Raw genomic sequence first — 22,961 nt, forward strand, 5'->3', positions numbered from 1 at the left:
ACCAAGCTTCTAGAACCACAGTGATTTGTTAATCTGCATGGGTTTGAATGGTGAGTCAGTGTCATAAATCTTGATGTTTCCATTTTAGTTCAGGGGCCACATTAGGCCAAGTTTGAATTTCTGAAGTGGGGCGGACCAGTTAAATAATCACATTACATTATTTATATATTAATATAAATAATGTGAACTCCAAACTTTCCTCTGTTTCAGAATGACAAAAGTAAAATTATGCGATGAAAATGTTTACATTTACCAACTATCCTTTAAAACAATGTAAATAACGAGCAAACTTAAATTTCTTAAGAAAACTAAGTGCAATTTTAACAATATTATGTCTCAGTTTATCATTTACACATGTAAATTATGAATTACAGATCACAGTGGATCTACAAATACACAAAACATTTAATAACAGACAGAATATTGTTAAACTTGCACTTCAGACATTTTAAAATTGTTCATATTTGTTCAAGTTATTTACATTTTTGTGAAATGATACTTTGTTTTAGTGTAAATACAGTAAAATGACATGAAAAAGGAAAAAGGTGGTCTGCCCTCTCTGGGTCAGTGGAGACTCTTTGCCCCAAGTGGAGGAGTTCCAGTATCTGGGTCTGGTTCACAGTGAAGGAAGGATGGAGTGTCAGATTGACAGGTGGATCGGTGCAGCGTCTGCAGTGATGCAGTCGCTGTACCGGTCTGTCATGGTTCAGAAGGAGCTGAGCCGAGAGGAGAAGCTCTGGATTTACTGTCAGTCTACGTTCCTACCCTCACCTATGGTCATGAGCCTTGGGTCAGGACCCAAAGGACCAGATACAAGCGGTCGAAATGAGTTTCCTCCGCAGGGTGGCTGGGTCCACCCTTAGGGATAGGGGGAGGAGGTCAGTCACCAGGGAGGAGCTCGGAGTAGAGCCGCTGCTCCTCCACATCCAGAGGAACCAGCTGAGGTGGATCACACATCTGGTTCAGATCCTCCTGGACTCCTCCCTGGGGAGGTGTTCTGGGCATGTCCCACTGGGAGGAGACCTAAGGGAAGACCCAGGACACGCTGGAGAGACTATGTCTGTGGGCTGGCCTGGGAACGCCTCAGGGTCCCCCCGGAAGAGCTGGAGGAGGAGTCTGGGGAGAGGGAGGAGTCTGGGGAGAGGGAAGTCTGGGTGGCCATGATTAGACTGTTACCCCCACAACACGGCCCCAGATAAAGCGGAGGATAATGGATGGATGGATAAGAAAATGTTTACATTTACAAACAGAAAATTCGGAGTGGTGCATATTCATAGGTCATTATGGTGGTATTTTACTGATCCGACCCACTGCAGATTAAGTTGGTCTGTGTGTGGAACCTGAACTACAACGGCTAATATCTTCAGTATAACTTTTGCATTTCACACATTCATCCCAGGGCCCAGACTGGACCCTTAGGGGGTCCAGTTTTGGTCCCCGGGCCGCATGTTTGACCCCTGTGCTTTATGGTTTGAGTTTACTGATGATGAAGGGACTGAACGGAGCTTTTATTGTGAAGGGTTTGTCCGTGTTTCCGGGTTGGGGCGCCGTCTTGACGCGGTGGCTGATGGACTTTGTAGTCGTGGAAAATCAAAGTTCAGTCCTGCTCCGGTACTTTGGACTAGTTCGATCCCGGTGTCGGTGTGTGTTCCCGCCGTCCACATGTCCGACCTGTGGGTGTCCGTGACGGTGCTGGGGGCCGTGGTCGCCCTCAGTGAGCTGACCCGGCGGACGGCCGCCCTCCTGCCGCCCGGCCCCGGCCCCGGCCCCGGCCCCGGAGCCTCCTCCTGGCTCTACCTGCTGGAGGCGGCGTCCACCTTCCAGCTGTGCGGGTGCACGCAGGAGCTGAAGCTGCTGGGGGACACGGCCCGGCTGGGGCCGTGCGCGGGCCTGGCCCTCACCTACACCATGACCGTGGTCCACATCTCCACGTTCCGCGGGGCGTCGTGTAACCCGTGCGGGGTTCTGGAGAGGATGTGCCGGCGGAGCGGCGGCGCCGGCCCGGCCCTCCTCCTGTGCGCGTGCCAGTTCGCGGCTGCGGTCGCGGCGCAGTACTTCGCGCGGTTCGTGTGGTCGCTGGGTCTGTCCGACGTCCACCTCCGCCACCGGAGGTTCGGGTACAGGTGCTTCGACCCCCTCGGCGGGACGGTGCCGGAGGCCGCCGCCGTGGAGCTGGCGTGCGCGTTCACGGTGCAGGCTGCGGTCATGCACGTGCACAAACTGGACCAAAGGCTGCGGGTGCACGTCATAGCGGCGGTGATCACCGGACTGGTGTACACAGGTGAGTCCCAACAGGGACCCGGATGGAGGCCTCCACAGCTGCACTGCTCCATCCGGGTCCTCCGGGTCCTGGTTCTCAGCCAGTGGGACAGGCTTATATTCCAGCACAGGCGGAAAGTTTACAGAGAGGATCTGCCTCACAGTTAAATATGCAGAATATTTCATTGGAAAACATGAGAGCAGGGCTGTCCAAGTCATGTTAGTTCAGTTCCACATTCAGCCAAATGAGATCTGAAATGGGCTGAACCAGTAAAATACTAACAGAATATTATAGAAATTAGGTCAACTCCAAACTTTTCTCTGTGCTTTAGAGCGAAAAAAGTTCATTTACATTATAAAAAGGTTTACATCTACAAACTATCTTTTCAAAAGATGTGAATAACATGAACAAACTGAAAAAATCTGTGTAATTTTAGCAATATTCTGCCTCAGTTTATCATTTACACATGTACGTTATATATAAATTACAGATCACAGTGGATCTACAAACACACAAAACATTTAGTAACAGGCAGAATATTGTTAAAATTGTACTTACTTCTCTTAAGACATTTCAGGTTATTCACATTTTTTGCAAAATTATACTTTATTTTTAGTGTAAATGCATGAAAATATTTACATTTACAAAGAGAAACATTTGCAGTTGTCATTATTTCTATGTTATTATGGTAGTATTTGACTGGTCCTGTCCACTTGAGATTGAATTGGTCTGAATGTGGAACCTGAACTAAAAGGATTGTTCATATTTTAGTGTAGTTTTTGCATTTCACAAATTCATCCCAGGGCTGCATGTTTGACACCTGTGCATTGGATGAAACCTCTGGTTACCTCCACCAGGGGGTTTTGTGATCACTTTGCTTTGTTTGTTTGTGTTTGTTTGTTTGTTTGCATCTTTAGTGTAAAACTCTTCCACCCATCTTTCCCAGATCTTCCCCACAGATAGGCCTAGGCCCTGGGACCAATCCAGTCCATTTTGGTCCCAGTAGGACAAAGTTCAAGGTCACAGCAAGGTCACAACATCTACAGTTTTTCCATCTGTCACCATTGAGATATTTTCCAAAATTCATCCAAAATTCCAAACGACTCCGATTCTCCTCCAGTTGGATCCACCTGTAGCTTAGAACTATCTCTTGTATCTGGAACTAAACTGTCCACATCCACTGTGGAATGTGGACTCTGTGGACATTTACACTGAACACTGAAAATCCCATTTCCCACACATTTAAAACTAGAACTCAACTAATATTGATGTGAATTGAATCTAATTGGACAGACACATGACTGGGACCAGATTCAACTGTTTCTGCTGTATGGAACAACCTGGAAACTGTTGGATTTACACAGAAAGAGTGGATCCACACATGCACAGTGTTTGGAGTGCTTTGGTGGAGGTTTGTGTTCTCTGAACACTTGTTAACTGACATTTTCAATGATAGGATAAAGTGTTTAGAGCTGCACCTATCAATTATTTTTGTAATGATTAATCAATCAATTATTTTCTTCGATTTGATTAAACCATTATTTGAATAGATGAAAAAATTGTAAAAATGTGAAAAAGACATGACTGAAAATGACAGTGAAAACAACTTGTCCTTTATCCCAGAATCAGCTGAACATATAATATCCATATAGAAAAAACAACAGTGTAAAAGTATATATAAAGCTCTCTCACTTATATAGCACATTTTCTACACCTTCATGGTGCCCAAAGTGCTTTACAAAGTCTCCCATTCACACACACACACACATACACACACACACACACACACACATACACACACACACACACACACATACACACACACACACACACACACACACACACACACACATACACACACACACACACACACATACACACACACACACACACACATACACACACACACACACACACATACACACACACACACACACACACACACACACACACACACACACACACACACACACACACTCATACACTAGTAGGTGGATCCCAGGCCCTACTGGGAACAATTAGGGGTTCAGTGTCTTGCTCAAGGACACTTCGACATGTAGACAGCTTTTGCCCATGCCTATATTTATTTTTCAGTATTTTGTGTGATATTTTTATACATTCTTTTTTTTTTTTTTTTTTTTTGCACTACTTGTGTAGATGGACTGACGGACTTTGATCCCAAACTGGGAAATTGTAGTGCAGCAGCAGCATGACAGACAGCAAAAATACAGCATGACATCAACATAGAATACAAGAGCAAACACACTATACATAATAAATTATAAATATAAAAAACAAAAATGGTAGAAAAACAGTAAGGTCTGACAATAAACTGTAATGTGCAAAATAAAATAATGTATTTGCTGCTAAACTGATTGTCATTGTTCCTGTGACAGTGACAATACAGATCTATTCTATTCTATTCTATTCTATTCTATTCTATTCTATTCTATTCTATTCTATTCTATTCTATTTTTGTGCTGATAACTCCTGTTGTGTTTCATCTGTTCTGCTGCCTTTGTCTTTCCTCTTTTACCTCATTTACACTGTTTTCATCATCTTTAATTTCATTTAAAACACAAATTCCTGTTGGTTTTCGTCCAACTTTCAGTCAGGAAAAACCAGCCTTTAAACAGGAAAGAAATGCTTTTATGTATCCTGCCCACCTTCACTTGGGAGGCTATTGAAGTAAACAACACCGTCACATCTTGAGATGAACATCAGCCATCAGGCCTTCTGTGTATTTATAGAATAAGAGGGAAACAAATGTCAAGGTAATGTATAAATAGTTGTGAGGGATGACCCATGACCTCAACTCCACCATGAGTATCTGCAGCCATAAACTGCACAGAGAATAGAACAGAATAGAACAGAAGAGAAGAGAAGAGAAGAGAACAGAACAGAACAGAACAGAACAAGCTTCACTGTAATTACAAAACACAACTGTAAAGTGCAACAAAATAAGTTTTTAGGTTCTCTAAAGTGCTCAGAGTAAAATATGCACAATTAAAAGAATAGTCAAGAATAAAAATATAAATATAAAATGAGTCAAGTTTACAGACACACACAAAAGTGAGTCCAGTATCAGTAAAAAAAAATCTGCAGAATGTACAGGAGTCAGTAATAATGTCAAGTATTATCAGGTCTTTTAACTCGCAGTGAGTAGTGCATTGTCCTGAGTATGGCTTCTGTTACTATTTCCAGCAGCAGCAGCAGCAGGAGTGTCTGTGTTTATGTGGTTTGGTTCAGAGCAGCCACAGCTCTGGGACAGAAACTGTTCTTTAACCCTTTAACCCCTGAGCTCTGATTCCAGGTAAAGGTTCACATATGAACCCTTTAACCCAGGGCTGTCAAACTCATTTTAGTTCAGTTCCATATTCGGCCTAATATGATATAAAGTGGGCAGGAACAGTAAAATAATAGGATAAAAACTTTTAAATAATATCAACTCCAAACTTTTCTCTACGTTTTTGAGTGAAAAAAGTAAAATTCGGTAATGAAAATGTTTACATCTATGAACCGTACATGAACATAACATAAAAATATATGAACAACCTGAAAATTCTCAAGAAAAATAAATGCAATTTTAACAATATTGCACCATAGTCTAACATTTATACATGTGCATCACAACGTACAGATCACAGTGGATCTACAAATACACACAACATCTTGGTGAAATTCCACAGACTTCTCTGAAGACATTTCAGGCTGTTCTTATTTGTTCAGGTTATTCACATTTTTGTAAAAGGTTGGTCTGTAAATGTAAACATTTTTGTGTAATTTTACTTTGTTCACACTAAAACAAAGAGAAAAAATATTATTAATCATTATTTATAGGTTATTCTGATAGTATTTTACTGGTCTTACCCACTTTAGATTGAATTGACCTAAAAGGATTTTAACATCCTTGACTGTTCATATCTTCAGTGTAATTTTTGCTTTTCACAAATTCATCCCATGAGCCGGGTTGGATCCTTTAGCGGGCCGGATTTGGATTTGGCCCCCAGGCTGCATGTTTGACACCTGTGCTTTAACCCCTGAGCTCTGGTTCCAGGTAAAGGTTCTGCTGTGAATCTGCGTCTGTTTCAGGTTCATTAAAGCTGCTGTCAGTTTGTGCTTGTGTTCCTTTTCTTCAGTGCTTTTGTTTGACTGTGTGTTTTAGGTCAAAACAGGTGGAAGAACAGAAAAAGACAAAGAGAGGAACTGAAGTTGGACAGGTTTGGACTAAATAAGGCACTAGAATGGACATCAGTAACAGATTTAGGATGTTGAACATCAGCTGTGAACTGGAACACACTGAACAACAACAAGGATTGGAATTTTCTAAATCAGTCCAGCTGTTTTTTGACACCTGGTTGAACTCTATAAAGTAGTTCCACAGTCAAAACTCAGTAAAAACACACAAAAAAAGAAGAAAAATAACCACAACACTGGAAATAACAGTACAGCAAACAAACAAAAACATAAAAACACAAGGAAAACTGTAAAAAAAAAAAAAAAAAGAGCCCAAATTGTCTGTTTTTACAGTGAGTCGGTCTCACTCACTGCTCTGTGGTTTAACCCCCATTTCACAGGTGGTGGGGGGTGTACTGAGCATGCTCAATGTCTATGGAAAGAACAGCATCTATTCTATCAGCGTGTTTTGAAAGTTTTTCTATTGAGCGAACAGTTTAGTTTTAATGAATATTTAAAATAATTCAGACACGTCAGGGGTTAAAGCAGTGTTTTTCAACCTTGGGGTCGGGACCCCACGTGGGGTCACCTGGAATTCAAATGGGGTCACCTGAAATTTCCAGTAATCAATAAAAATAAAACTCACTAATAAAAATATATGGTGAGTTGAGAGAGACAATCAATCCATAACAGACATGACAAACTGTGGGTGTGAAACTGCAGCTCTGTGGTTCTGTTTCTGTGTCACATGTTCACTGTGGTCAGTTTCAGATGCTGCAGCTCTTTCATAATTCATAGTTTCAGTTCTTGTTTGTTCAGTATTAATTGTCCTCCTTGTAAATCACAGCTGGACTGACTGGACAGATCCTGACCAAGGAAAATAAAGTTCTCCCTTTGTGCAGTAATCTACACCTGGATTTACTGCCTCTGTCCACAATAATAGACATTAAACAGACTAAATGTCCTCTAAAACCATTGTTATTATATTATTACCTCCGCCAAGGAGGTTCTGTTTTTGCCAGGGTTTGTTTGTTTGTCTGTCCGTTAGTGTGCAACATAACTCAAAAAGTTATGGACAGATTTAGATGAAATTTTCAGGGTTTGTTGGAAATGGGATAAGGAAGAAATGATTAAATTTTGGTGGTGATCGGGGGTGGGGGGGCCCACGGGGGGGGCCACTGATCAGCCTTAGCGGAGGTCTGCGCTCTCCGAGTGCTTCTAGTTATTATTATTATAGCAAACTATTACATGATCAAAAACAAATTAGTTTTATCAAAAAAAAGTCTCCGTTTTGAATGTCTGGGGTCAGCAGAAATTTGTGATTTTAGAATGGGGTCACAAGACAAAACAGGTTGGGAACCAGTGGGTTAAAGGGTTAACCTGGTTGTGTGGTTGGAGGAGGCTGTGCAGCTGCAGTTCAAACAGGGGATGGTCCTGGGTGCATCTGTGGGGACCCCTCTGTCCCCTCAGTGTTCGGGGGGGGGACTCTGGGGTTTAAGCGGTGCCGTTGACCGGACCTTCTGCTTCTTCTGTGCAGGTGGGGCCGTTTCAGGTGCAGTTTTTAACCCCGTCCTGGCCTTCTCCATCCAGTTCCCCTGCAGCGGACACACCTATCTGGAGTACTGCTTTGTCTACTGGCTGGGACCCCTTCTGGGTAAAGACCACCTGAGGACCTTCTTTTATCTGTCAGCTTTTAGCTAATTAACGACAGATGTTGATATTCATGTTCTGCATCGCAGTGTAGTTCAGAGGCACATACAGTCGCAGAAAAACGTATTAAACCACCCCTTGTTTTCTGCAGTTTCTTGTTCATTTTAATGCCTGGTCCAACTGAAGGTACGTTTGTTTGGACAAATACAGCAAGAACAACAAAAATAGCTCATAGTAGTTTAATTTCACAGCTGATATCTATCCATTTAACATGTTTTCTTGATAAAAACCAAAATCCCTTCAGTTCTTCCATCAGTGTCTGTGTCATTGTTCTTCCAAAAACAGTACTTTTATTCATTCCATGTTTTCTGTTCTGTCTGTTTTAGTCACATGACACACACAGGAGTTAGGACTGGATTACAGAACCATTGTGTTTGATGACTTTTGATGGTCTAATCATTTTTTCTGGTGCTGTATGTTCTGTCAGAGCCCATGGGTCATTCAGTAGACCCCCCAGTCTCTGCGGGTCTCTGCAGATTTATTGCAGAGACTGTGTCCACATGAATGCTGGGTAGACATGTCTGAGTAGAAGTGGGCGCTGAATGACAGGTTTGTCGTTAGCATGTGGGTGTTGATATGAAACTGGACCTAAAAGCAGGACGGAGGGGCTAAAAATTCAGTCCAGATGTAGACGAATGTTAGGAAGCAGGTTTGGTAGCACTTTGGGTCTGTTTTAAAAATGAGTATTTACTGAAATCGAGGTTCGAATAGTTCTGGATTTTTCATTCTAGTTTAGTTTTATTTAGTTTTTACTTTTTTTTCTCTAATTCAGTTTGTTTTAATTTGTTTTTAGAGCAGGTTTGATAGTTTTTATTAGTTTTCATTTTTTTCTAAATGCTTAGTTTTAGTTTAGTTTTAGTTTGTTTTTTTTTTTATCTCTGTGGTCGTATTCAAATAAATCCCAGACAGGACTCTGCTGCTTTCTCCCAACTTTAGTCTCCATGTTTCCAGGTAGAGTGGGGACCAGAAGACGACTGGAAACCACAAGTGACGGACCCTTAAATATCATATGGTGCCAGCAGAGAAAAATGCTCGAGCGAAATGAATCGATTTCGTATCAATCCGATATTGACAAAGATGAAAACGAAGGGAATTTTATGCATAATTTTTATCCGTTTTAGTTAGTTTTGTAAACACACAATACAGTTTCAGTTAGTTATGTTTTTTTTCTTTTAATTATAGTTTTTATTTATTTCAGTTAACGAAAATGTTTTTACAATTCTAGTTTTTGTCATTTCGTTAGTTTTCGTTAACGATAATAACCTTGACTAAGATAAAAGAGAAACTATTTTTCAGATTTAACACGTCTTTATTTGATTCTTGCATACAAAAATCTGCGTGTAACGCAGTAAAAAAGGACACGAAAATTACACACTACTATTTTTTTAAATATCTTTTTGTTCTCTCACAGGTGCATTTTGGGAATTGAAGTAAATATCCAAGGCAGAATGTTTCACAAAAATGACTGCTGTTGCAAAATCACTTGTGATTTGTTTGCGTTGAACCCATGCAGACCCAGTGCTACTTATATGAATATAGCGAAAATGAACTTTTCTCTATATTTAACTTTTCTTAAGTGATTTATCACCATTTATTGTAACATTATCCTCCTTATTTTGCGGTTTTTTTCAGTGTAAATCATACATATTCCTATAATTAATTCACTGATTACATAGATGTTCATTAAAGCTCAGATTTAAGTTGAGGGTAATTATATCAAAAACAGAGAAAACGGAAGAAAAAGTGACTTTTTCAGCAAAGATACCGCTAACTGAATCTAAAAACGACTGTCTCCATCCACTGTCATTGATCCAACTCCATGGGTTTTACTGGTGAATCAATGTTGTAGAAGATGATGGTGTTTCCACAGTAACTATGGAGCGTCTGAATGTCCAAATATGGTCATATCTGATGACCATGAAAAAATGAAGAACTGTATTTTACACCAGTTATTGACATGGATTAATAGGATTAATGGATCAACAGGAATTAAACAGTTTAGATCAGTAGATGGTTTTGGTCACCAGTGGCTGTTTGGGTCTTTATGGGTTTAATGTTCAGGTTCTGCATGTAACACCAGTGGACACGATGGGTTCCACACCAAACCTGGAATAAGATTGAGACTGATGCCAAACCCACATGTGTGGATTAGAAAACCCACTAGGATTCACACATTGAACACAGTGTCTGTATTTAGAGTCTGTAGAAGAGCATTTACACACAGGTTTACACAGCTAATGCACTGACACCTAGGGAGATTTAATGTCCGTATTTGGGTCCTGTTTTTGGACCCAATATTTGATTAAAAATTCATTAATTATGGGATGGATCAGAGCAAGAGTATAATGTTGGGTTTTTTTGTTGTTGTTTTTTTGTGCATTTCTCTGAGGTCATCATTAGGTCCATCCTGGGGTAAATCTGTCCACATTTACCTTTAAATATTGGATCTAAAAAGATGGAAAAGTGACAGATACTAAAATAAACCCAGTTTCATGGATAGACCCAGATGAAAAAAGTGTCTTGCATCCATGTTGTTTTTCCAAAAAGTCCAACATTTTGTGTCACTAGAATTTAACCTTCAAGACTGAATCAAATCACATGAGCTTTGATCAATTTGGCATCATGTTTATTAATGTTAAGTTTGTGACTTTTTATTTGTAATATATTTTTTATTGGTGATGTGACCATGGTGTCTGCAGATCCTTGAAAAGTCTTAAATTTGATTTTCCTGAATTAGGGATTTAATCCATAAAGACCCAAACATCCACCAACAGGGCTGTTGGAAAATATCGGTTCTGCAATATATCGCGATATTTCATTTCACAATATTGTATCGATATTAAAAAGTACTGAATCGATATTTTTAGGTAGTTATTCAAATGCAGATATTGTAGAGGTTTCTTTTTGTTTATTGTTTTTCTTTTGTTTTTCTTTCTTGTTTATATCTTATTTATTATTATTTAAAACTGTTTTATTAATTAATGGTTATTTGAATCATTCTAAAAGCACCTTTGTCTGAGAGGCAGATGGGAGTTCCTGTGGAAACTAGGAGAATTAGAAAAATATTGTGCTACAGGCAAGGCAAGTTTATTTATATAGCACATGTCAGCAACAAGGCAATTCAAGGTGTTTCACACAGGACATTGAAATACAACGACAAGGGAAAAAGAAACACATTTAAAACATTATAAAAGAAACATGTAAAGGGGATTAAAAACAGCAAGTAAGAAAACACATAAAACCCACAAACATACAAACACACACATAAAGTGAGAGTTGCAGTGCAGAGTTTGGAAAGAGAATATAAAATTTAAAAAGTAAAAAGGCTCTTAGTCAGCGGCAGCAGTGAACAGGTGAGTCTGGAACCAGAACCAGAACTCAGTGAACAGGTGAGTCTGGAACCTGGACTGAACAGAACTCAGACTCAGATCTCAGACCTGATATTTTTTGGTAGTTTGTTCCAGATCTACGGAGCATAGAAACTGAATGCTGATTCTCCAGGTTTAGTTCTGATTTTGGAACCCAGAGCAGACCTGCACCAGACTGGATGGGTCTGGATGGGTCAGACTGGTTAAGGTCTCTGATGGATTTTGGGCCCAGACCATTCAGTGCTTTATATGTTAGCAAGAGAATTTGAAAGTCTGTTCTGTAGCATTAGAGTCTGTTCTGATCAAATACAGATGTGTTTAGTATTTATGCAGATTTCTGGTGTAATTCAGTTCTTCCAGGCAATAATCTTTAAAAAAACAAACAAACAAAAAAATCGCCTTTTTACAGTATTATGATATATCGTGATATACCGTATCGTGATCCTAGTATTGTGATTTGTATCGTGTCGTCAGATTCTCACCAATACACAGTCCTATCCACCAACCAGATACTAGAATAACCCAGTTTCATAGAAGCACCCATATCTGTGGTCCATCCTAGTGCTGGTCTTGCTCTGAGCTGACCTTTGTAGACCTGTAGACCGGGTAGACCTGTAGACCGGTGAGACCAGTCAGACCAGTTAGACCTGTAGATCCATTAGACCTTTAGACCTGTAGACCAGTTAGACCAGTCAGACCGGTTGGACCTGTAGACCCGTTAGACCTTTAGACCAGTTAGACCTGTAGACCAGTTAGACCAGTCAGACCGGTTAGACCTGTAGACCCATTAGACCTTTAGACCTGTAGACCGGTTAGACCTTTAGACCAGAAGACCGGTCAGTTTTAGCACACATGGTCCTCTCTACAGCCTCAGTGTATGAATGGCTCTTGGACGTCCACCAGATGAACCTCTCCTGTCTGTCCCAGGTATGGCCAGCTGCATTCTGCTGTTTGAGAAGATCATTCCCTTCCTGTCTGGAAAGAGTACCATCGGTCCGGATGTCCACGCTGTCCACAAACAGAAGACACACTAGAAGAATGGACTGGTGATTTCAACGGTTTTCCTTCCATGAGTTTAGGTGGACCAAACCAGTCTGATGTTTTTTCTGGTTCCTTTTGTCCTGAGCTCTTATGGAGACATCTGAGTTAAAGCTGCAGTTGAACCTGGACATGTGGCGTCTTCAGCAGGTCGTCTCCATGTCCTACAGCTGGGTCTGCAGTCCCTCTGTCACCTGTGGACTACAGGCCGACAGATTAATCGGCCGACAGATTAATCGGGCTGATTATAGCTTATCACCGATTAATCAACTTCAGCCAATATGTAACCGATTTATTAACTTTTTTGCTGCGGAGATTCTGTCACTCACTGCTCCTGTGTGTGTGTGTGTGTGTGTGTGTGTGTGTGTGTGTGTGTGTGTGCTGGCCGGAGAGTTAGAGGAACAGTAAAGCGTGTTAGTTTCACTTTCACTTCTGCTCGGACAATCAGGCTGTCACCCCCCCCGACCCCAGTCCTATGAACTATGCCCCCCCCCCCCACACACACACACACACACACACACCCATGTCCATGCACTTCCTGTCTACCTCACAGTTTCATTCTGCAGGCAGGCCTGGGTGTTAATAGTGTAGGGGAGACTGGGGACAGTTGTTACATGGGTCTGTTGCTCCAATCAGGAACAACTTAGGACTCACCTAATTCACTCTGCACATGCTCAGTTTAGTCCTTAGTCCACATGGGCAGTTGCAGTGCTGTGAGGCAGACACATCCACATTTGTGAGTGAAAACAGAATTATGTAGTAGTAATATTTTTTACTCTAATTATTTTTGTGATTGCATAGTTTGTTTTGTAGTTGGACTCATTAAATGTACAGTAGGTGTCGCTTACATTTTAAAGAATGATTTACCAAACAATTTTTATATAATGGCTTATAAAATATAGACTCACATCTTTTTCAACAGTCTGCTCTGCCCAGCAGAAAAACTCCCACATCTACAACCTGTGGTTCCACGGCTCAGACCGGTCTGATGTCAGACTATTATACACAGGTTCACAGTTAACCTGTGGTTCCACGGCTCAGACCGGTCTGATGTCAGACTATTATACACAGGTTCACAGTTAACCTGTGGTTCCACGGCTCAGACCGGTCTGATGTCAGACTATTATACACAGGTTCACAGTTAACCTGTGGTTCCACGGCTCAGACCGGTCTGATGTCAGACTATTATACACAGGTTCACAGTTAACCTGTGGTTCCACGGCTCAGACCGGTCTGATGTCAGACTATTATACACAGGTTCACAGTTGGGTTAATTATCTGTGTGAGATAAACAAAGATTTATGCAACTGTTAATCCACCTGTTGACAATTATCTAATATAAGATTATTATTATATCCTGTGTAAATCAATGTTCTTATTTCATATATTGGCCAATATAGCGGTTATCAACAATATCAGATATCAGCCGATATATTGAATATTGGCTTTTTTTTAGCCCCCATTATCGGTATCCCATATCGGCTGGGGCTCTACTGTGCACATCACACACCTCACCTACAGCCCAGCAGCACATGGACTGGGTGTACGGGTGTTTGTTCAGACCCTGGGACCAGGGATGGGGGGGGGGGGGGGGGGTCTGACCTACAGATACGTTCAATTCGATATATTAGCATTGATGTTTGATAAATGCATAAAAGAATCAATAACTGCACAGTGTGTTACAGGCACAAGTTCTGCTGAAACCAAACTGATTACAAAAGACAAACGTATGATAAATAAGAGGAAAGCACAGTGTTAGAGAAAAGGAAATGAGAGGTGGATAGTTAGTTAGTCAGATAGTCAGTCAGTCAGTCAGTCAGTCAGTTATTTAGTTAGTTAGTTAGTCAGTCAGTTAGTCAGTCAGCCCCAGAAAGTACAAGTTTTGGCTTTCTTTAATTAAATAATTGACTATATTGGGAACATCATGATGCAACAGTTTTTCAAATGCATTTTAAAACATTTTTATGGAATGTCCTTTTGGGTGGACAGTTTTTTTTTAGTTTTTTTTTTTATAAAGCTGTGAAACTCTTGAAAACCCACTGCTGGGTCTTAGGAGGTTATAATAACGTAACAAACATAGACGCTGTAGATAATGCGGATCCTAAAGAGGATTCAAATATTCTAAATATAGAACAAACTTCAAGTTAAATAGATCTTTTTTTTCCAGCAGCTTTTTCTCAGGTGGTAAAACCAGCACAAAAACTCAGATGAACCCTTTCAGAGCCTCATGTTTCTGTATAAGTACTTGGTGACTCTGTTATACAGATGTCCCTGAACTACTCACATCCACGCCTGGACGTTCAGACTCTGACCTCCATCGCAGTGGGTGGACTTTGACTCAGAATAACAGTGAAGTCACACTTTAAAGCAGTGGTTTTCAACTGGTCTGGGTTCAGGACCCACTATTCTTTTTTTTTTTTTTAATTGATTTATTCCAAATATGGAAATAGTACAAGCTTCCTGATTGCTACTAATTGACTTCATTGCATAACATAATATAGAAATGAAAATTCAAGGAAGCAACAAAATAATACACACAAAAAAGAAAAAGAGAAAAAGTGTCATATTTGAAAAGGAGTGAGACTATCACCCCTCTGACAAGACAAGACCCAAATTAATAACAGTTAAACTTCTCAAATGTATTTAATAGAATAGGGTGTGTTTTGAACCTGAGATAACACAGACTATCACAGTATGAAAACACAGAAGAGAAGTTTAACAACAAACCAAACTGACCAGCAGGTGGAGATGATAAATATGGAAATGTTCCCTTTAACACTAAATTAGGTCCATTTGAACCAAAACCAAAAAGTAAATTCAGTAAAAATTACAGTTCATTCAGTCACTTATAGAAGAATTAAACACTGAGGTTTTTGTCCAGTGGAGATAAAACCAGATCTGATGGAGTCGCTGTCAGAGCTGAGTTTAAACATGATAAGAATATAAACTTTTGGTCCTTCTTTTATGCTGTAAATGTCTGGTGTTAATTATAATTACAGCTCATTACTGCCCCCTACTGCTGGGGAGTCTGAATGGACGGGGCTCAACTCCATAAAAAACAAAAAGTACAGGATTGGTTTATTAACATTATTTTTTACCCAGACAAAAGCCCATGACCCACCAGCTGAGACTCACTGTTTTAAAGAATATTTCCATAGTTTTAATGCTGGGTCATGTGAGGTGCGATGTGGCGTAAAAATGAGTGAAATGCAACAAAGAAAGGACAGAGTGTAAATATTGTTTTGTCTTTCACACTTAAAGCACTTTGTCAGATATTGAAATACTGTTTTTCACCTTCGAGGTGACGAGTAACTGCACAAAGCGACAGAGAAAAGACTTCCTTTAAGGTCAAATAACATTCCCCAAAACATGCCCTATCCTCAGGGTTACTGGTGTCAGTAACGTAGTGTTATGGACTGGGTTGGAATCAGACAGCTGGAGACCAGGGGTGTCAAACATCTGACCCATGGGTCAAAACCGACCCACCGAACCATCCAGTCCAACCTGTGGGGTGAGTTTGCAAAGTGCTAAAATTACTCTGATGATATTAACATTCAACTCCAAATTTTTGACTTAGTTTAATGTGAAAAAAATTTAATTACATTATGAAAATATTTATATTTACCAACTATTCTCCCACAATAAAATGTGAATAATCTGAACAAATATGAGCAACCTGAAATGTGTTAAGAAAAATAAGTGATTTGACCAATATTCTGTCTGTTACTACATGTTTTGTGCATTTCTAGACCCTACAACGGCGTATTAGGGCCACATATGAAAATAAATACGTTGTCACTACAAGAATAAAGTCATTAATTAACGAGAATAAAGTCATAGTTTTAAAAAACTCATTATTTAATGAGAATAAAGTCCTACTTTTATGAGATTAAACTCGTAATACTTTGAAAATTCTACAGTTTCTGGTTTTACAGCGAAGACAACAAGTGAAGCAGCAGCTTTCCCTTCTGTTCAAAAACTCAGAGTATCATCCCTACAGTTTGTTCAGAAACACAAACCCTCTGTGTTTAGTTCTGCTGTTTCCACTGATAGTCCTACAGACGAACGCTGCAGCAGTTTGTCCGAAACAAAAGAGGAAATTTACTGCAAATCAGTTCAGTTCTTACAACAAACCCCAATGTGAGTAAACTCCCTTCACAGTCCTTAAACTAATGTGCTGATGGAGGACAGACTCAGTATTTAACCTTTGTGTCTAAACCCCAAATGAAAGAAGAACTGAACGAAATGTTCCCAGTTCGACATTATTCAATGAGTAGGTACAACTGCTCATTATATTATGACTTCATTCTCGAATATAGCGACTTTATTCTCGTTAAATAATGAGTTTATTCTTGTTAAATAACGCCTTATTCCCATTAAATAATGACTATATTCTCGTTAAATGACTTTTTTAAAACTACGACTGTATTCTCGTTCATTAACGACTATTCCCATTAAATAATGACTTTATTCTTGTAGTGACAAGCGTTTTTAATTTTTTTTTTCTTATGTGGCCCTAATACGCCGTCGTAAGATCCACTGTGATCTGTAAGTTTTATTAATAACTAGAAGCACTCGGAGAGCGCAGACCTCCGCCAAGGCTGATCAGTGGCCCCCCCCGTGGGCCGCCCCACGCCAAGGAGGTTCTGTTTTTGCCAGGGTTTGTTTGTCTGTCTGTCTGTTTGTCTGTCCGTTAGTGTGCAACATAACTCAAAAAGTTATGGACAGATTTGGATGAAATTTTCTGGTCTGCGCCGCTCCCCCCCATGGGCCCCCCCACCCCTGATCACCACCAAAATTTAATCATTTCTTCCTTATCCCATTTCCAACAAACCCTGAAAATTTCATCCAAATCTGTCCATAACTTTTTGAGTTATGTTGCACACTAACGGACAGACAAACAAACAAACCCTGGCAAAAACAGAACCTCCTTGGCGTGGGGGGGCCCACGGGGGGGGCCACTGATCAGCCTTGGCGGAGGTCTGCGCTCTCCGAGTGCTTCTAGTTGCTCAGGTTATTGATATTTCCATAATGTAATTGTACTTTTTTCACACTAAAACAGAAAAGTTTGGAGTATTATTTCTAGGTTATTTTGCCTATTCCACTGGTCTACCAGTTAAATGGTTCCAGAATAAAAGGAGTGAAATTTGACCCAGTGTGAGTCACTGGTACAGACTAATCCAGTCCTAAATGCTGGTTGGCTGAAGTTTCCCTGATACAGACTTGGGTCAAAATGTGAAATTCGAGAATAAATGAGAGAATGGGTGTGACTCCAAAAGAATATTAGTGTCAGATCGACTTCAGACACTGTCTGCACATGACAATAACATTCACTTTACAGGTTCTATCAGTGGAACATTTCCACATGTGTTGGATAAATGGACTCAAACCAACATATCTGTGTTAGAACACACCATCATATACCTGGAAAACAGCAGCAAACCAACACTGTGGTCATTAGTTTTAATCTGATTCAAATGTGGAACATTTAGCACATTTAATGTCTGAAGCAGGTAATTTAAAAAAACTTATAGACCAGTGTAATGTTACTGGTCCGGCCCTGTGCAGACCCCACTGAACTGACCCCCTGCAGACTGTGGCTGCTTTGTCTGTGGGAGCCTCAGTAGTGTGGCTTCATTTGCACAGTTTTAGAAGGGTTGCACATGGGGGGCCGGGGGGGGGGGGGGGGGGGGGGGGGTCTGTTGGAGTTTTTAATGCAAACTGGGTTTGACTGTGAGGCTGAACTGTGAACACAAATCCAGGCTCTGAGCTGAGCTAACGTGAATGACACTTTAAATCACAGGTGTCAAACATGTGGCCCAGGGGCCAAATCCAGCCCACCAAAGGGTCCAATCTGGGCCCTGGGATGAATTTGTCAAATGCAAAAGTTGCACTAAGATATGACCAATCCTTTTAGTTCAGGTTCCACATTCAGACCAGTTCAATCTGCAGTGGGCAGGACCAGTCAAATACTATCATAAGAACAGAGAAATAATGACAACTGCAAATGTTTCTGTTTGTAAATGTAAATATTTTCATGTATTTACACTAAAACAAAGTATAATTTTGCAAAAAATGTGAATAATCTGAACAAATATGAACAACCTCAAATGTCTTAAGAGAAGTAAGTGCAATTTTAACAAGATTCTGTCTGTTATTCAATGTTTTGTGTGTTTGTAGATCCACTGTGATCTGTCAGTTCTAATGAACATGTGGAAATGATAAACTGAGGCAGAATAGTGTTAAAATTACACTGATTTATTCAGTTTGTTCATGTTATTCACATTTTTTGAAAGGATAGTTTGTAGATGTAAACCTTCTCATAATGTAAATTTACTTTTTTTGCTCTAAAACAGAGAAAAGTTTGGAGTTGACATTATTTCTATATTGTTCTGTTCTTATTTCACTGGTCCAGCCCACTGCAGATCAGATTGAACTGAATGTGGAACTGAACTAAAATGAGTTTGACAGCCCTGGTTTAAATCTAGAACTGTAGATTGTACATATTTTAACTTACACCAGCTCCTACACCTCTCTGAGCCATTGAATCAGTAGATGAGGCTACATGTTCTTCTGTCATTGATTTTATTTTAGTATCAAATAAAGAGGCCTTGTTTTAAATATTCATTTAACCCATAAAGACCCAGTGTTATGATATAATTTTTTCTCCATATTAACATTTCCTAAGTGGTTTATCACCATTTATTATTGTATTATCTTCTGCATTTTTGCATTTTTTCAGTGGAAATCATATATTTTCCTATATTTAATTCACTGATCATGTAGATGTTCATAAAAGCTCAGATTAAAGTTGAGGAATATTATATCAGAAACAGAGAAAACTGATGAAAAACTGACTTTTTCAGCAAAGATATCAACTATTCAATATAAAAACAAGCATTTCTATCCACTGTCATTGATCCAACTCCATGGGTTTTACTGCTGAATCGATGTTGTAGAAGATGACAGTGTTTCCACGGTAACTACGGAGCCTCTGAACATGAAAAGATGAATATCTGTATTTTACACCAATTATTTACCTGTATCGATAGGATTAGTGGTACAGAAATAACTGAACATTTTAGATCAGTAGATGCTTTTGGTTACTGGTGGGTGTTTGGGTCTTTATGGGTTAAAATAAAAATAACTTGTTTAATCAGCAGAATATATAAATGGTAAAGGCTGTGACAAAACCAGTTTGACCTCTGCTCTCAGTCAAATGTTTTTTTTCATTATACAGTGTCATGTAATGGATCAATAATAACATTTATTTAGATTAAAGACATTCCTGTAAAAAAAGGTGGTTGTCATTTCTTCCTTCCTGTGTTTTCTATTCCTTTTTTTTTCTTAGTATGCGAACATAAAAACCACTGTAGTCTGTGTTTACACTGTAAAAAAAATCTGTAATTTAACAGAATTTTTAATATTTATTTGACAGATTTTTCCTGTATTTTTAAGATACAGGAAAATATCAGTGAAATGGCAAAAACAGACTGTGATTTTACATGTCAAATATAAAATAACATGAAAAAACTGTAACTGAAAAACCATAAAATTTCCTTTTTTTAAAAAAAAAAGAAATTTTCATTTTTTTAAAGGTTCTTTTTTCACAGAAAAATACAGTTAAAATACATTTGCAAATGTCTTGTAATTTCACAAATATTTCTTTTCTATTTATGAGATTAAACTGTTAATTTAAAGTTTAATACTGTAAAAAAAATAATAAAACAAGATAAAATTATTGACAATTAATTGTAACAGAAGTATTTGTTCTGTCAGTTGAACCAGACTTGTTTGTTAATTGACAAATGTCTTGTGTAATTACAGGAGGTTTCACAACAAAACTGTTGAATAAATGTATTTTTGTGAATGTATAACATGTATAAGCACTGATAAACTGTCCAAATACAGTTTTTATCAGTGGATTGGACAACTGAGTCTGACTGAAAATTATTTATGTATATATTTATAGGGAATTGGATTGTTTTAATACATGTAAATATTCTTTCTTAAATATTAAAAACTCTCATGTAAAGTTAGGGCAAAAAACTGTATTTTAATTCTGGAAAATTACTGTATTTTTATGAGATGGTTATTTTCTGTTATTTTACAGTATTTTTTCAGCATCCCTACTGCTGGAATAATTCCGTTTTTTTTACGTTTTTTTTTTTTTTTTTTTTTTTTACAGTGTAGTCTTAAGTATGTGGATTAGTACAAAAAGAAAACACCTTCACCCCACCCCCCACCCCCACCCCCACTCCACTCCAGAACACTTTGTGCTCTGTCCTGTGTGTGAGCGGTTACACAATGTGACCTTTGACCTGCTGCTGTGTGTCCTATGGTGCCAAATGCCACACAACAGCTCCACTGTTCCTTCAGGAGCACAGATAACATTCTACACATCAGCGAAACCTGAGGCTGGAACAGGAATGCAGTACATGGAGGTAAAAAGAAAAAAGAAGAAAAACAGGTTAATCTGATCAAAAGCCACTGTTACATCATATGTGGTGCCTCAAAAACTGGGTCAGCTTCACCAACAGAGTCTGAGTCTGACATCAGCGCACTGTTCCTGATGTGTTAATGCTAATACTAGGTAGTGTGTGTGTGTGTGTATGTGTGTACAGGTCAAGGTTCTAATAGTTTTGGATTTTTCATTCTAGTTTAGTTTTATTTAGTTTTGACTTTTTTCCTCTAATTCAGTTTGTTTGAATTTGTTTTTAGAGCAGGTTTGATAGTTTTTATTAGTTTGCATTATTTTCTAAATGCTTAGTTTTAGTTTTTTTTATCTCTTTTCTCTTCTTCTCTGTGGTCGTATTCAAATCAATCCCAGACAGGACTCTGCTGCTTTAGTCTCCATGTTTCCAGGTAGAGTGGGGACCAGAAGACGACTGGAAACCACAAGTGACAGACCCTTAAATACAGTGGCGGCTGCTGGTCTTTCAGACGGGGGAAGCTCATTGTCGCTTACAGCAAAAAAAAGAGTCCAGTTCTTTAAACATAAATTCGTCCCTTCGTTCCTTTTTAAGAAAATGCTCAGTGACCTTATCGTATCAACTAAACAAGAAAACGCTGAAATTATGTTAAATTGAAACAAGGAAGTCCAGTGGTTGTGTTTTCTTCCAGGTCAGTAAATGAACAGTTCATTTGGTTTCTGTGATTCCACAGCAGAATGTGTGACGGTATTAAACTGAACTGTGTCAGTGAAGGAGCAGATCTGAAAACAGCTGTCAATCAAACAGGATTCAGCCTTTGGACCCATCCTCCAATCAGCACGTGGAAGCTCAGCATCCGGCCCAGCTGAGCTCCACCCACAGCTCCATTCACCCCCAGAGATGCCGAGCGTCCGGGGGCGGGACAACATGGTGTCATTTATCCAATGATCGTCCAGTTTAGAGTCAGTTTCCAGCAGTTCCACTCAGTCCCATTGAAGTGCATGGACGCTGAGCGTCTACGGACAAATGCACTGAGCAGAGATGGAGGAGAAAACACAGACACGGGAATGGAGGAGAAGTGAACAACATCCAGTCCACTGATCTGGGATCCAACTGATTCTGAACCAACTGGTCTGAGAGATGAACGTGTTCCAACACATTTGGAGTCAATGAAATGAAAACAACTGAACAGATTTGAGCATTTAATGGGAGTCATTTTAGGGGAAGCTGAGCTTCCACTGCAGTCTGACACAAACACCTCTGCTTAAATATCATATGGTGCCAGCAGCTAAAATTGCTCAAGCGAAACAAATCGATTTCGTATCAATCCAACATTGACGAAGACAAAAATGAAGGGAATTTTATCCATAATTTTTATCCGTTTTAGTTAGTTTTGTAAACACACAATACAGTTTCAGTTAGTTATGTTTTTTTTCTTTTAATTATAGCTTTTATTTATTTCAGTTAACGAAAATGTTTTTACAATTCTAGTTTTCATCATTTCGTTAGTTTTTGTTAACGATATTAACCTTGATACAGGTAAAATACACAGATACCATCATAAGGATCCTCACCATGTGTTGTGTAAGAAGCTTGGTTTGATGCCTTCAGGCCAAGGTTTCAAACAGAACAGGCTTATCAGTTTCAAAAAACTACATGTGTGACCTGCAGGATCACAGTACTACCTTTTTAGTTTACGAACAACAGAGAAAAATACCTGTGTGAATATAGAAATAAAAGAGTTCGCAGGATTCCCAAGAAATATATAAAGAAAAAAGAAAAACAAAAAATGAACCTCTGCCATATCTCCATTTGAATAAATATCTAATAATATCGATACAGTATTTTTTAATATCGATACAATATCACGAAGTGAAATATTGCAATATATTGTGGAACCGATATTTTCTAACACCCCTAACGGTTGAGCAGGAGACACAGCACAAAAGGCCTTGGTTGTTATTTGCCTGCAGAAAT

The 22,961-nt window shown here is 39.3% G+C and overlaps 1 protein-coding gene across 1 annotated transcript; it reads left to right on the forward strand.

Moving 5' to 3' along the window:
- The first annotated feature begins 1,527 nt into the window (after positions 1-1,527).
- On the forward strand, positions 1,528-12,892 carry LOC115433576 (aquaporin-11-like). Its single transcript, XM_030155055.1, has 3 exons — positions 1,528-2,281; positions 7,974-8,090; positions 12,442-12,892. The coding sequence occupies exons 1-3, from the start codon at positions 1,663-1,665 to the stop codon at positions 12,546-12,548; spliced, it is 843 nt and encodes a 280-aa protein (XP_030010915.1). The 5' UTR covers positions 1,528-1,662; the 3' UTR covers positions 12,549-12,892.
- The last annotated feature ends 10,069 nt before the right edge of the window (positions 12,893-22,961 follow it).

Source organism: Sphaeramia orbicularis, chromosome 14, assembly GCF_902148855.1.
Source record: "Sphaeramia orbicularis chromosome 14, fSphaOr1.1, whole genome shotgun sequence".
Classification (NCBI taxonomy): domain Eukaryota; kingdom Metazoa; phylum Chordata; class Actinopteri; order Kurtiformes; family Apogonidae; genus Sphaeramia; species Sphaeramia orbicularis.